Source organism: Salvia hispanica, chromosome 5, assembly GCF_023119035.1.
Source record: "Salvia hispanica cultivar TCC Black 2014 chromosome 5, UniMelb_Shisp_WGS_1.0, whole genome shotgun sequence".
In the NCBI taxonomy this organism is placed as follows: Eukaryota; Viridiplantae; Streptophyta; class Magnoliopsida; order Lamiales; family Lamiaceae; genus Salvia; species Salvia hispanica.
Window position 1 is genome coordinate 8,420,224 of NC_062969.1, and position 15,116 is coordinate 8,435,339.

At 36.8% G+C, this 15,116-nt stretch overlaps 4 protein-coding genes across 4 annotated transcripts; 2 read left to right on the forward strand and 2 right to left on the reverse strand.

Annotated features, from left to right (window-relative positions):
* Window positions 1–270: 270 nt before the first annotated feature.
* On the forward strand, window positions 271–5,085 carry LOC125188375 (DEAD-box ATP-dependent RNA helicase 15-like). The gene is made up of 12 exons (XM_048085175.1): window positions 271–405; window positions 510–632; window positions 1,119–1,219; window positions 1,909–2,081; window positions 2,210–2,441; window positions 2,525–2,643; window positions 3,289–3,345; window positions 3,423–3,607; window positions 3,709–3,853; window positions 3,939–4,022; window positions 4,105–4,168; window positions 4,847–5,085. Exons 2-12 carry the CDS (start codon window positions 517–519, stop codon window positions 4,855–4,857), a joined length of 1,287 nt encoding a protein of 428 aa, XP_047941132.1. The 5' UTR covers window positions 271–405; window positions 510–516; the 3' UTR covers window positions 4,858–5,085.
* Window positions 5,086–5,367: 282 nt separating this feature from the next.
* LOC125189341 (putative late blight resistance protein homolog R1A-10) lies at window positions 5,368–8,022 on the reverse strand. Its single transcript, XM_048086626.1, has one exon. The coding sequence runs from the start codon at window positions 8,020–8,022 to the stop codon at window positions 5,368–5,370; it is 2,655 nt and encodes an 884-aa protein (XP_047942583.1).
* A 399-nt stretch (window positions 8,023–8,421) lies between these two features.
* LOC125191239 (pectin acetylesterase 11-like) lies at window positions 8,422–11,211 on the reverse strand. Its single transcript, XM_048088754.1, has 13 exons — window positions 11,116–11,211; window positions 10,861–10,997; window positions 10,701–10,783; window positions 10,362–10,494; window positions 10,203–10,282; window positions 9,967–10,053; window positions 9,759–9,883; window positions 9,584–9,644; window positions 9,449–9,502; window positions 9,260–9,337; window positions 9,058–9,160; window positions 8,794–8,948; window positions 8,422–8,712 (listed from the first exon to the last, which is right to left on the reverse strand). The coding sequence occupies exons 2-13, from the start codon at window positions 10,994–10,996 to the stop codon at window positions 8,545–8,547; spliced, it is 1,263 nt and encodes a 420-aa protein (XP_047944711.1). The 5' UTR covers window position 10,997; window positions 11,116–11,211; the 3' UTR covers window positions 8,422–8,544.
* Window positions 11,212–13,101: 1,890 nt separating this feature from the next.
* LOC125190516 (probable protein phosphatase 2C 25) lies at window positions 13,102–14,872 on the forward strand. The gene is made up of 4 exons (XM_048087839.1): window positions 13,102–13,487; window positions 13,707–14,048; window positions 14,137–14,316; window positions 14,443–14,872. Exons 1-4 carry the CDS (start codon window positions 13,128–13,130, stop codon window positions 14,602–14,604), a joined length of 1,044 nt encoding a protein of 347 aa, XP_047943796.1. The 5' UTR covers window positions 13,102–13,127; the 3' UTR covers window positions 14,605–14,872.
* The last annotated feature ends 244 nt before the right edge of the window (window positions 14,873–15,116 follow it).

Below are 15,116 nucleotides of genomic sequence, written 5' to 3' on the forward strand. Positions count from 1 at the left end.
TTTTAATAATTTATAGCAATTAATTATCTATTGAAATCATTATTTACCCTATTACAGTTACATTATAGTACTTAGTAAAAGCATATAATTAAACCGAACAAGAAAAAAAAATTGAAATTGGATTTTTAAATATTTGAAATAGTAGTTAGAAATGGTACACAATTGGAAATCTAATTAATTGAACAACGAAAAATTGAAATTGTTTTTTAAATTTGAAAAATTAGAAATGGTACACAATTGGAAATCTAATTATTCGATACCATTATTATAAAAATGTTGAAATTTCACCCTTGGAGTTGGAGCTCGCTTAGCAGTTTAAAACCCCAAAATCATTAGGGTTTATCTCCCTCTTTTCCCAGCGCGCCCTATCTCTTTATATCAAATCTCACGCGGTTTCAATTCAAGGTACGCATCGAGTACCACACATCCTCCGTTTTGGGCTTGAAATTGGATTTCAATTCGTTAATTCGAGCTGAGATTCGGAAGGCTGTTCATTTCTGCGTTTACAGGGGAAATATGGGCGAAGTAAAAGACAACGAAGTCTACGAGGAAGAGCTGCTCGACTACGAGGAAGAAGAAGAGAAAGCCCCCGACTCAGCCAACGGAAAGCCTTCCGGGGAAACCGTCAAAAAGTAATTGCTTTTTGCGCTAATTTGAAAGTTTGGTTTCTGTTTGATTGAGTATGAGCTGTATATGTTGAATAATGGTTATTGACTTATCTGTAAAAGCATGAATCTCGAAACTTTTACTAGATTGGGTAAGGAGGGGTGTGGGTCGCTTGTTGAATCGAGTCTAGTGGAGACTTATAGTCGTTAGGCACATAGTTTGTGGGAGATCTGAAAATTTTGGAACCAGAGCTTTGAGAACTCCTTAATTGCCCTCTCCAGCTGATATGTTAATTTGGGAATCCAGTGATAGATGGTCGGTCGAGATTTCATAATCAAGTTCGAAAGAATGGCATTGTTAATTTTGTAGCTTTGAGGGTGATTTTGTTTTCTTTGATAGTTTTCCCTTGATTTCACTGCAATACCACGCACCTTGGTCTACTCCCTAAGTGACTTTCTTGCTGCTGGCCTGTCTTTTCAATGTATTTTTATGTATACTTTTGGTCAATGCAGGGGTTATGTAGGGATTCATAGCTCGGGTTTCAGAGATTTTTTACTGAAGCCAGAGCTTCTCCGAGCGATTGTGGATTCTGGGTTTGAGCATCCATCAGAAGGTAGGGCACCATGTCCATTGCTTGAAATTCATATTTCAAATAGAGATGACATAGCATGACCGTGGTTAGTTTCAGGAGCGCTGTAGAATTTTACTCTGAATAGTTCACCAAAATAAATACTTTCCGAATAAAGATGAAATAGCATGACATTGATTAGCTTTTGGGTCACTGGTTTCTTTTTCTCCAAACAGTTCACCAAAATTATCTTACCTTCTTGACCTGTTTGCTTGACCAAAAAAATCCATATTTCTAAGCATCGAGATAACACCCAGAATACTTTTTCATCCTTGCATTTGAAGATAATACCTTGACCTAGGACTTTGCAGGGTTAATCACTTTTAATCTTCCATGACAATCTATGGCTTTGTTTTCCGATATAAGTTGTTTCCTGTTCTGGTTTGTGGCTTTCCTTTTATGTACGCCATTGTGTTGTCCCTTAATGATAAAATCTTGCCAGCATATTATGCACATATGAATTTTTTGCCTTATATGTACTGTCTAAGCTTGTCTTTACATGAAACTGACTAACCATCTGTTTATTTCCTCTTTTTCAGGTAAAAATTAATCCGACTATCTTGATTTCCATTAAAAAACTGGTCTAGTTAACCACTTTCAATAAAACGACTCTTGAAGAACTTTTTTACTGATTGAGGATTCGTTCGTCGGCTTTTCCTTGTACTACTTCTCAGTGCAACATGAATGTATACCTCAAGCTATCCTGGGGATGGATGTTATTTGCCAAGCGAAGTCTGGGATGGGAAAAACTGCTGTCTTCGTTCTCTCTACCCTACAACAGATTGAACCTGTTTCTGGCCAAGTAGCTGCCCTTGTCCTCTGTCATACAAGAGAACTAGCATATCAGGTACCCTGGATAATGCACATTCATGGTTTTGACATCAATTTTAGTAGATTATACATGTGAACAAATGCAAATTTCCATCTTGATGTGGAAGCCAAACTCCCTAATTACTTAATCTTGCTTTTTGGCAGATTTGCAATGAGTTTGAACGATTTAGTACCTATCTGCCTGATCTGAAAGTTGCAGTGTTCTATGGTGGTGTTAACATTAAAACCCACAAGGACTTGCTGAAGAATGAATGCCCCCATATCGTTGTCGGAACACCTGGAAGGATACTAGCTCTTGCTAGAGACAAGGATCTTAGTTTAAAAAACGTGAGGCACTTCATTCTTGATGAATGTGATAAGATGCTCGAGTCACTTGGTATGTTTGTTTTCGATCGAGTTATAAACAGTTCTAGAATAAGTCAACTATGATATCATGCTTAAACAGTGACTCTTTATTAGATATGAGAAGAGATGTTCAAGAGATTTTCAAGATGACCCCGCATGACAAGCAAGTGATGATGTTCTCAGCTACCCTGAGCAAGGAGATTCGTCCAGTTTGCAAGAAGTTCATGCAAGATGTAATTTTCTTTAACCTTATTTCTCTTAGTTATACAACTTACTTCTATTCATGCAGCACTCTTAATGTTCTGTGATCCCAATTACCTCTGGGAATTGGTGGTGGTTGAGGCTTGAGGATGTAACAGAATTTGAGTACTTGTTAACAAATGTAATTGGATATCCTTGAATCCTCATAAACCAAACAGTTGAGCCTATAATTATGCAAGTAGGTCAAGTATTTGCCATTATGGTTGTTATTACTTACTCCCTCCGTTCCTTGTTAATTGAGGTATTTCTTTTCGGCACGGAGTTTAAGAATAGTCTGTTAAGTGGATGGTGAATAAGAGAGAATAGAGTAAGAGAGATGAAGAGAGAAAAAAGTAAGATGGAAGATTACTTTTTGCCAAAAATAGAAATGACTCCATTATGTAGGAACTTCCCAAAAGAGAAAAATGACTCTATTAACATGGAACGGAGGGAGTATATAGTTATATGCTATATGGTCATCATTCATCCTATAATCCAATAGGATAAGAAAATGAGGCTGCCATTAGAAAAAGCATTTGTATTGGCTTTGGATATTCATGTATTTTAAGCTACACACCTCTGATTGATTGTCCGCAACTTATGATTCAACTTTGTGTGCTATCCTTCTCCTTTTGCAGCCAATGGAAATTTATGTGGATGATGAAGCAAAATTGACTCTTCATGGGCTTGTACAGGTACAGTGACCTGCATAGTTTATTGTTTGCCTGTTAGTGCAAAGTTTTTAATTATGTTTCTTTTGTTTATTTTCCAGCATTACATCAAGCTGACAGATTTGGAGAAGAACCGGAAGTTAAATGACCTTCTTGATGCCTTGGATTTCAACCAGGTTGTCATTTTTGTTAAAAGTGTCAGCCGGGCAGCCGAACTAAACAAGTTGCTTGTAGAGTGCAACTTTCCATCGATATGCATACACTCTGGAATGTCTCAGGAAGAAAGGCAAGTTTATCTTTTAATGCCAATGCAGATTTGCAATGGAATATATTTGGTCCTATTTTTTCATAGTATTTGATCATAGACTTCTGTGCTGCCCTTTTCAGGTTAACACGCTACAAAGGTTTTAAAGAGGGTTTGAAGAGAATCTTAGTTGCAACTGATCTAGTTGGAAGAGGAATTGACATTGAGCGTGTGAACATTGTTATAAATTATGATATGCCAGATTCTGCAGATACCTACCTACACAGGGTATGTCCTTTCTAAGAGTTGATGTGCTTAATATAATAACTTGATTGTGGACCAGGTCACCTTATTGAATTTTCTGTTACTACAGGTGGGCCGAGCTGGTCGATTTGGCACCAAAGGGCTTGCTATTACGTTTGTATCATCTGCATCAGATTCTGATGTTCTCAATCAGGTAAAATATCATCATGCCATTTCTCACTTTCTATGGGTTCTTAGAGCTTCTGGGTTTAAAAGGTGCCCTTTTTCCGGAACAGGTTCAAGAGAGGTTTGAAGTTGATATAAAGGAGCTCCCTGAACAAATTGATACTGCTACATACAGTATGTCTTCATCTTGTTTTTTCGCCCTTTATAAGTATTTCAACTTCATTTGATATTCTTGTAGCTATCATGCCTTGTGTTCTGTTTTTATGTGTATATCTCTAGGACTTCTATTTAGTACTTGTATTTAATTATATCACGATCCAATGCGTATTCATTAATTGGAGAAGTAACTCAAGTCTACCATGGGTTGATGTGATTCCAACATCTTGAATAAATACTTCATAAGTTTGCTGCCTTGAATTTAGGTTTGATATTAGTCTTGCAAGGGTGATTTTCTTCATACTGCATCATGTTAACAAATTGAAGTCAGCTTGTAAATGTAGAGATAAGAGATAAAAAGCACTCTATTCACTAAAAGTAATCTGCTTCCCAAACCTTGATGAATTTTGAGGTTTCGTCACGCATTCTCTCTCCTATGGTACTCACTGATTTTAGCATCTAATCTATTGAAGACTCTGAGTGTCTATGGCCTTCATAGCTAATAAGTAAAACTATAGATTTTGCCATTGATTGCAGCTGGTATTACATGTTATTAATGATCACTTGCCATCTTTTTCTACTGTAAACAGTAAAGGTCTTGAAGCGCTCTCACACGATTTTTAATTCTTGTAGTCCTGCACAAAAATACCATTAATCTGTACTCATTTCTTACTTTGTTTTATTTGTTTCGTCCAGTGCCGGCTTGATTGCTCAATCTTCCGAGGAGACAGATTCACAGAATAGTTCCGAGAGCAATAGTTACTGGTTTGCCGTTATCTTTTAGGATAATCAAGACTTAATTGTGTAGATTCTGTTGTAGCATTAGCATTGTCAGCACTTATCGTTTTTCTGTATCTTGGAATTTTGCTTGGATTTTTTCATGATGGATCAATGATTGAATTAAGGTAATCAAGATTCAAGACTTAAATTGTGTAGATTCCTTTTAGCTTATCACTATTTATGTGTTGATTATGATTCTTGGAAGTTCGAATGGGATCTCTGGTGTACTAGATTTGCAAGTAAGATTGATCATATCTTCTCCAAGTATGAGTGTCTGTAGCCCTTTTGAATTTGTGTAGATGATTGATACTACAACATTAAAGCAAATACTTTCATACAATTCTATATATATACAGAAGAAGAGAGAAGGAAAAATGCAAGCAATGAAATCTAACAGAAATGAACAAGTGAGCTTCTATTCTAGATCAAGATTTCTCTCATGGCTGTTGCTTCCCATCATTCCAAGAATAATGCATAGTGAAATCCAAAGCTAACATTCCTTTCCCCCACTTTGCCTCTTTTATCTGCTTTTCAACCATAAGGTCACAGTCGTCTACTTCAATCATCGAAATATTATCTTCGCATTTCCAGTCGAGCTCTCGTAAATTGTAGCAGTGCTTTATGCTTAGATGCTCAAGCCTTTCGAAGCTTCCACTTTCAACTTTCCAGTGCGCAAGATCACAGTCTTCCATCAGAAGATATTCGAGCGCTGGAAACGTCTTCTCCTCGACTTCCCACTTTGGTCCTTGAAATGCATTGCATCGCAGCTTGAGCACTTTCAGCTTTTTTAATGAAGCAATCTTGCTCATGTCTGACCATGGATACCCCATCCCACTCAATGCCAACTTTTTTAGGTGTATTGGGAGATTTGGTAGTATAGGAGGAGGAACTAACTCAAACCTAAGTTCAGGATTCACTACCACACATTTAAGTGAGATCAAATTTTTGAGAATGGAAACATGATCAAAGTAACTCAGAGGCTCATCACAATGATCAGGTGGTAATTCGATTCGAATCCCTAACTTTGTTAAATTTTGGATTCTTTCGAAAACACCTCTTCTACAGCTACGAGCAGTCACATCCAAAAGTGTCGTGAGGTTTGGCAATGGGGTGCCCCATAAATCAGGTAGATCGCTTCCCATGACATGAAGATGCCTCAGTTCTTCGATGTCCCATACCTCTCGAGGCAGATACAAGGAAGCTTCACCTGATCTGATGTGCTGATGTGGACAAACAATCAAGAATTGAAGCCTTTGAAGTTTGGATATGGAAGGAGGGATCTCTCCGTCGTACGTGAGAGCAAGGTACTTTAACTCGAGTAGTTCCACTGCTTGTAATGGGAAATCATAGAAACGAATCTTGAGAGCATCAAGCACCTCAAGCTTTCTCAGCGCAGAACATATTGGCACTGGATATCGACTAAAGGGACCGTAAAGTAGGAGAAAACGTGCAGAGAATGCACAGTTATCCTCTAATGAATCGTATACCTCTTTGATACAAAGTAAGATGTTCTTGTGAATACACAACCTGCTCTGACCTTTTATACTTTCCTCTGAACTTTCTTCCCGACTGTCGAGTACGCAGAAAAAGTTGTTCTTCCTAGCTTCATGTTGACAGAGGTGCCACCACGAAGAATGGAGGCCACAAAGTTTGATCCCTTTCTCAGCAATGGACATTATAGAGGAGCTTCTAGTGCTCCTTTTGTAAACCATAACACTACTTGAAGCAAGCTCATCCAAACATTTTAGAGCATGCTTCTTTAATGATTTAGCCTTGTTCTGTTCAAGTAACCCCTCAGCAAGCCACATGTTTACGACCTTGGATGCGGGAATCTCAGCATTTTGAGGGAAAACTCCCATATACAAAAGGCACATCTTCAAATGATCAGGTAAGTTTTCATAGCTAGGATATAGTACCTTTGATACTTCATCATATGCAGCTTTAAAGACCTGATGCTTATCTCGCGTTGCTACCTCGTTCCAGTACTCCACCGTCTTCTCTTCTCTGGACAGGAGATGAGCCACTTTGATGATTGTAAGAGGAAGGCCGTCACATTTCTCTGCAATCTTCCTTCCAGCCTTCTCCAGCTGGAACGAGCATGGCTCCGTAGCAAACACATTCTCACGAAGAAGATCCCAACTTTCGTCCTTGTCCATAAGCCGCATATCCATGGAATCAATCCCGGATTCTAAGCCAGCGCGTTCGACCACTCCTTCCATCCTAGTGATAAGCAAAACTCTGCTCCCAACTAGATACTGAATAGTAGCTGCAAGCTTCTTTATGTCATGAGAAACTTGTGCATCCCACACATCATCCAATACAATCAAGAATCTCTTACCCTTCAAACTCTCTCTCAAGCACTCACTCACTCTCTCATCATCATCATCAGCATCTTCCATTTCATGGGAATTCACTTGATCTAGAATGTTCCTTATAATCTTGTGCAACTGCCACTCTCTGCCTACTTCCACCCAGGCACGACATTCAAACCATTCTACAATATCAAAATCTTGGTATATCGTACGCGCAAGAGTGGTCTTACCGATGCCCGCCATCCCAGCAACCGAGAGAAACTTCACATCCCGGTCCCACACTCTTACTAGCTCTTCCTTGAGCTCAGTCTGCAGATCGGATAATCCAACCATCTTGGCCTTGTTTGCACATAAATCTTCTTCGTGCTCCTCTTTCAGCTTCTTGAAAGTTTGAATCAAGGAATGGACATTAGGTTTTAGATGTGTCAAGCCTATCAAACGTGAGACTGGATCGCTAACTTGTTCTTCTTCATCTGGATTTAGGCCTAAGCGAAGTAACCTTCGGTTTCTCTGTTCAGGAACTTTGTCGTATTGCAGGGAGAGATGCAATGAAAATAGATGGTGGAATTTGGGTATTGCCTCGGCGATTTGTGCAAGCGAAGCTTTCAATCTTTCCCTGCTGCTGCTGTCCAATCTCCCCAAAAATTCTTGAAAGGAGACAACCTCTCTGTACAGGTGCTGTGTGAGTTGCAGAGATGGAGGATCAAAGCAAGCATCATAGTGCTTTAGATATCCCCGAATCTTGGACTTTAGTGGAAACAGAGCAGCATAAACTGCCATCTCTCTCAACTCTCTAGGGAGGAGACTTTACTAACTCAAGCTTATCAGAAAAGTGTAATTAGTTGATGATTTATGGAGTAGCAAAAGATTCAATCTTGTTTAATTCTGATATTGGTGTTAGAATTTTGAATATGGAGCTTTTGTGATACATTTTCTGAAATTTCGATTGAATCCCTGAATTCTCAAATATTCCCCAGATATGATTGAAATGTATGACTAGTGTGTCCTTTTCTAATCATATATAGGAGCTCACAATTCATATAAACCCGATTCCCCAAGTATATCCACAATTACGTTGTGATGTAACATGAAGTAAATAATTGTTTTCCTTATGAGTCTAAGTTATTAACTACATCAAATAAAAGTCAACGTCAACAGTTGAGAGATGACCTTCACTAATGAGACAACCCATGTAAGCATATTGACAACTTGTTAAAAAAATGTAATATTCGAATATGAAGTTAATTGAATAAAGGGTGTTACAAACTAGATCATGCAATTAAGTGCAGAAAATAATTTGATTCATGAATAACTACAAGTTGGATGTGTAGACAGAGTGGCAAGACATTTATGGACGAAGAGCTCCGGAGTGAGTGAGCTGCTGCAGTTCCGCGGTAAGTCATTCTCAACATCTATTTGCCGAAAAGAAGTCCGATCAAAATACCAATCACTAATGGCTTGAGCAATCGTCTGCACATTCCACAAAATAATTACTAATGCAGACATATGACACAAATTAAAGAAATAGATGGTCATATATATAGTGTTTACCTTATTTGCAAGTATGTTATTTCCTTGAAGAGATGAGCATGTCCATTCTTGTATTATCAAGATGTGGCCATGGAGGTAGCAAGAATGAACAAACATCCCTCTACTCAAAGAGTGCTTCAGCTTCAACAGAGCTCCAATGAAAGTGTTTCGAAAATCTGAAATTATATACATATACATATGCATGCATCACAGTAGTAATTTTTTAAAAATATATTGTTACATGAAATTAAGTTTATTTTACTCTCCAAATTATAGTTTGAATACCTCTCATTATTCCTAATTGTGTAGAATTGCAGTGTCTTAAATTTCCAAGGCAATTGCTCCATCCCAGCCTACCGCCAACTGCAGGCAGTGTGTTGTATTCAATCTGGAGCAAAACAAATTTATAATTAGAAACATAAATTTATTCATTAATAAACAATCAATCTGCTGTCCACTAAATTATACTACTAAGCCTAGCTATTACCTGAAATGCATCAAAGGCTGATTCGAGTAAAAAGAGGGGGGTCTGAATATCTCCAACATAATATTCCGGAAAAAGACACTGCAAAAGAGAAAATATTAAAGTGACATTTTGTTAGAATTTTGGTGCGTATAAAAAACAAGATAAATAAATATGCATATACTGTATTTTTTTAATTTGAACTTCTCTCACCAAATTTGGGTTCATTTTTGAGGTGCATGATTTGGGCAATGATTTACGTAATCCCTGCAAGTCACATTCCAGAAAAAATAAAAACAACAAACTAAAGCAATTCCAAGGAAATGTAGTGTAGTAAAGTATGCATACATGTGTTCTAATCACATCCGCGTAATATTTCTCTCTATAGTGGTCTCCAAGGAGACCCTTTCTGCAAGTAAATTAAACAAATTAATGTGTTAATAATTATAGTATATGCATATACTAACATATTCAATAATGTGTTTCACAAGATTGGAAGTAATAAATTGTCAGTTATATATACCCGTGAATGATAAAACCAGAATCTGAAACACACTTCACTCGACTATTTTTTTGAAAAAGTTTTCGAAACTTATCACAATGCAAGGTGGTCGTCATCGCACCGGCTGAGGTACCTACTAACATGGCCTGTTGGTAGAGCAAGATTTAACTAAGTAAACATAAATGATTGTGAAATATGTGAAAATATTAAGAAAATACGTAATTCATACGTTTTGGGCATTTCCCATTCCTTTAGAGAGCAATTCTTCCATCACGACTTTAAAAATCCTTGCACCCCGGTAAGTGACGTTGGTCCTCTGAAACAACAACAACAACAACAATAATAATAATAATAATAATAATAATAATAATAATAATAATAATAATAATAATAATAATAATAATATATAAATGCTCAAGAGAGGAGCTAAGAAAAAATATATACACACAACAATTGAAGACTTACTGGATCGACATGCTTGATATCCGACATAAATGATGAGCCGTCACAATAGTAAATGTAAACTTTATGCCAATTGTAGAAATCTGAATGAACATGAAATCAAAATTGATCTAATTTCATTAAAAAAATGGCAAATATTAATTTATTTATTGAAAAATATACCTGGATTAAAAGTAGAATTTGTATCAAGTAACCCTGAGAAGTTGGTTTGATTACCAATAAATGGGTAAGTACTCCCTCGCGGTGTAGTTGATCTATTGTAACAATCTATTTTCGAACTACACCATCCACCAGACTAATATCCACAAACAATCAAAAAAAGATAATTTCATTACTATAACATTAATTTTATTTCTCTTCGTATTTTTAATATAAAACTACTCTATAAGTAGCATCTCTTTCTCTGTTTTTTATTCTAATATATTGATAAATTGTCAATAGATCATCAAATGATATAGAGATCATCATCAATTAAGCATTTTTTATGCATTATGTTTTTACCTGCAAATAAACAATCCAACTATTTGAGCCATTTCCATATCCCTCAAAATAGGAGTAAGCAGGTGGACTGCCATCTAAGCAAACTGTTGCATGGAAATAGTGATTATTTGTTGATGTGCATATATTTGAAGTAGTACCTAAAATAAGAATGTAAACCAACCTGCTCCTTTTGGAATAGCACTCTTTAGAAAAGTAATGTCTATTAATTGATCTCCATGAACTTGAGCACTCATCACAAGAACTGACCAAATAAATATACTTAACCAACCAGCCATGGTGATGATGCCACTTTCCATTCTTCACACACAAAAAAGTTGAAAAAAAATAACAAATGTTACCATTTCATTAATCAAACATAGAAAAGAAAATATATACATAATGTGAATTAACTAGCAATGTTAGTGAAAAATCAAACCTGTTCTCAGATGTTGGTCGCCTCCAAAAATGGTGAGTAATTGCTTCAAAATTGCTGGAATTTTATGAGGGAGAGCTATAAATATATATAATCGAAATAAAAGAAGCTATAATTATATATATATATATATATGTCAATTTATAAATATTGTTTTTTATTATAATTTTGGATCTCGATGTAGATGAGAAGCCCTCGAGTTAATTTTGTCAACCAATTCAATCAAGTGGGATGATTCTGTCGGCATTCTATCCTGTTGACATAGTATTAAATTTATTTTGTTTAGTAAGTAAGCTTTATTAATATAGACTAGGTAACTGGAATTTAATTTATGAATGGATGCTAATATGAGAATAATTTTTATTCAAATTTTATGACTTACCCAAGCCGTTGATTTTTGTAGATGAAAGACTCGGGGCATCAATGGGCTTATAGATGTAATTATACATTTTTACAACTGTTTTGGGATATAGTATGATTAAGAATATCACACTTCAAAGTTACGTAAATTTAAAACCTCAAACTTGCTTTCATGTGAGTGATGACGATAAATTCTACAGTGGAATGATTGCTAAATTGTTTAATGTACTAGTAGTAGTAGTAATACTTAGATTTTATTTAGGAAGCCTAAGATCCCTAATAGTAGAATCATAAGGCCCAAGACTTTTAGCTCTTTTAATGTGGAGTACTAGCAACGTAGCAATTTGCATGTTTGGGCCTATAAGTACAAGCTGCAATTAAATTGGATAATTGATCATAACACTGATAAGTCTTTTTTATTTAACTGCACACGGAGCAAATTTAGTCTACTCCTTCTTAGATATCAGTCTTTTGGTATATAGGAGAAGTACATAGTAAAATACAAAAAAAAGCTTAAATACCTTTCAGCTTGTTATTTTGAAAAAAAGTTTATATTTTGGCTCCTTCATTTCTCACTATTTATTTTTAACGCAGTCACTTCGTGTCTTGAAAAATCTTGTCTTTTTTATTTAGTACTGGCACTCTTTACACTTTGATTTCATTCAGCTCTGATATTTCACAGTACTAGCAAACTTTTTATTCGCAACACTTCATCTCGACCAACAAAAAGTTAATTTGCAATGGTTTCTCAAATAAGTATACTTAACCTAGCTAATTGTTATTATGCATTCTTGTATCAACTTATTCTAATCCATTTTATTTTTGTATAATTAGCACAATCGGATACGAGTTAGAAAATGAACCATGATACATGCATGTTTTTTTAACAAAATTGATAACTCTTCCCCTTTCTAAACTAATAAGATCAAAGAGGCGGGAAATTTAATTATAGTACTAAACCCAAAAAATTTCCGTTTAATTGAAAATTTAAAGAAATTATGCAAGTACTATAATCTATGTATGTTGAATCCTTGATCTGTATTCTTCAATGGCATATGTTAAAATTAGAATAGTATGAGTCACTTTCTTATAAACGGTTATGATATTGATTGTTTAGGTAAAATATTTGCCCATCATTTAATTCCATAAGATAATCGAAACCCTATCACGACCGATTCATATGTAACGGTCAATCAAATCAATCCAGCCTAAATTGACAACCAATGAATCATGAAATTTAGTTTCTTACCATAATACATGCATCATCATGTTATGTTTGTTACCAAATCAAGACCATGAAAATTTCAAAATTGATATTGAATCTTCCCCTTTCTTTACTCCAGTTTGGGAAATGAATTGACTCCATCAATCATAATTCTCTAATTATAAGACCCACTCCTTTTCTGCCCCCAAAATTAGAATATTAATTCCGACTTAGTCAAGATCGTAAAATTAAAAGTAAATTTTCATCATCTCATAAAATAATTCAATAGGAAAGAGACAATAACAATCATATAAAACGGAGTTTACAATGAAGTGATTACCACCCCACCCACCCCCCTACCCTACCCCCCTTCTACAAAATCCTTAAAATTCGAACGTTGGAAGAAACAGAAACAGAAACCAAAATTGAATTGAAAAAGTAAAGAAAAAAAATGTCTTCTTGCACGGTTGCAATCTCGAGCTCGCCGGTTTTCTCTCCGTCGTCGTCGTCTTCCTCCGTGTGCTCTCCGAAAGCTTCATCTCCTCGGCTATTTCGGCTGCAGAAATCGAGCGGGCTCATCAAGGCCCTCTCCGGCGCCGGAGATTCGTCCCCGATTTTGAAGAGGAAGAGGCCGCCAAGGCTCAACATTCCGGTCTTCTGCGTGGACGAGAAGAAGGCGCCGGAGAAGTCGACGGAGGAGGCGGTGGAGGTGGAGGGAGATGGGTATTCCGTGTGTTGTAAGAGAGGAAGGAGGGATGCGATGGAGGATCGTTACTCTGCTGCTGTGGGCATCCAAGGTGACTCTAAGCAGGTAAAGCTTTGTTCTTTTTGTGTTATTTAGGAAGAAACACACGCATAGTTGTGTAAAGATTCGATCTTTTTTCCTTCTTGAAATCCTAGTTAAATGTGGTTTTGAATCTAGGTTTTAGTTTGAATGTGTCTTGATTGTTTTGTTCATTGTTATGGAAAAAATGTATTCTCTTGAATGGGTTTTGTTGCACTGTTTTAATTGTGTGATGTGGCAATGTAGGCATTCTTTGGCGTTTTTGATGGGCATGGGGGTGCAAAGGCTGCTGAGTTTGCATCTCAGAATTTGGACAAGAACATTATAGATGAACTAAACAGGAGGGGAGATCACAGCAGCATTGAGCTAGCTGTGAAGGGTGGTTACTTGACCACAGATTCTGAGTTTCTCAAGACAGATGTCCGAGGAGGGGCGTGCTGCGTGACAGCCCTCATCACCGGGGGAAACTTAGTGGTATCCAATGCTGGTGACTGTCGTGCCGTGTCTAGCAAAAATGGGGTGGCTGAGGCTCTCACCTCTGATCACCGCCCGTCTAGGGAAGACGAGAGGGAAAGGATTGAGATGTCGGTAAGCAGCCATGTTTGTGCATTAGTCCTGGTGTTTGGTCATGTTGATGGTTTGTTCTGTCTTGGGCTTATGTAGTATGCTGTTTCAGGGCGGTTTTGTTGAGTGCCGGAAGGGTGTTTGGCGAGTGTTAGGATCTCTAGCTGTTTCGAGGGCTATTGGAGACCAATACCTTAAACAATGGGTCACAGCCGAACCAGAGACCAAAGTCGTTAAGCTTGATCCAGAATATGAGTTTCTGCTCCTTGCTTCTGATGGATTATGGGATAAGGTAACCATCAACCAATCATCTAAGCCTTTTTGTTGCATTGCATCTCATACTTCGTCTCACTGCTTTGAGCCTATCTCATTGATGCAATGTTGGTCTCATATATGTACTATTCTTGATGTTTTGCAGGTTAGCAATCAGGAAGCAATAGACATTGCTCGTCCATTTTGCATAGACGTTGAAGAGCCACAGCCGCTATCAGCGTGTAGAAAGCTAGTTGATCTCTCTGTTTCTAGAGGCTCTGCTGATGACATTAGTGTGATGCTTATTCAACTGTGGAGATTCCATTAACAATTTGGATGTGGAATTGAGAAAAATTAACATAGAGATGACATGGTTTCGAAGCTCTCGGTGCAGCCGGGGTGGGATTGATGCGAATGAATCTTGACTCAAGTCTGATCCTAATTCTTTAGTGCTACATTGATTTACTGATTTCAGCTGGAGGGGAGGAGGGGAATAGTCTGATTATAATTCTTTTTTTGGGATATTTGCTCAAGTTATTTTGTAAATTTGGTTGATCCCATTTATTCATTAATTGGCATTCTTTTATTAGCCATCATACAGTGCTTTCTTTATTTTGATGCTACTGTCAATCCATGATTGAAGTTTGGAAGATGTGAGTTTGGTGCTCCAAATTGAAATAATTAATCAAAATGGCCGGTCCTTAAGGAAATCTAAGTACTACATCCTGCTTAGGAAAATAGAATCCAACTTGAATAGAATCCTTTTATAAAGAACCTAAAATGGGTCACACAACTCAAAATCTTCTATAGCACTAAAATTCAACTTTTCTAGGTAATACC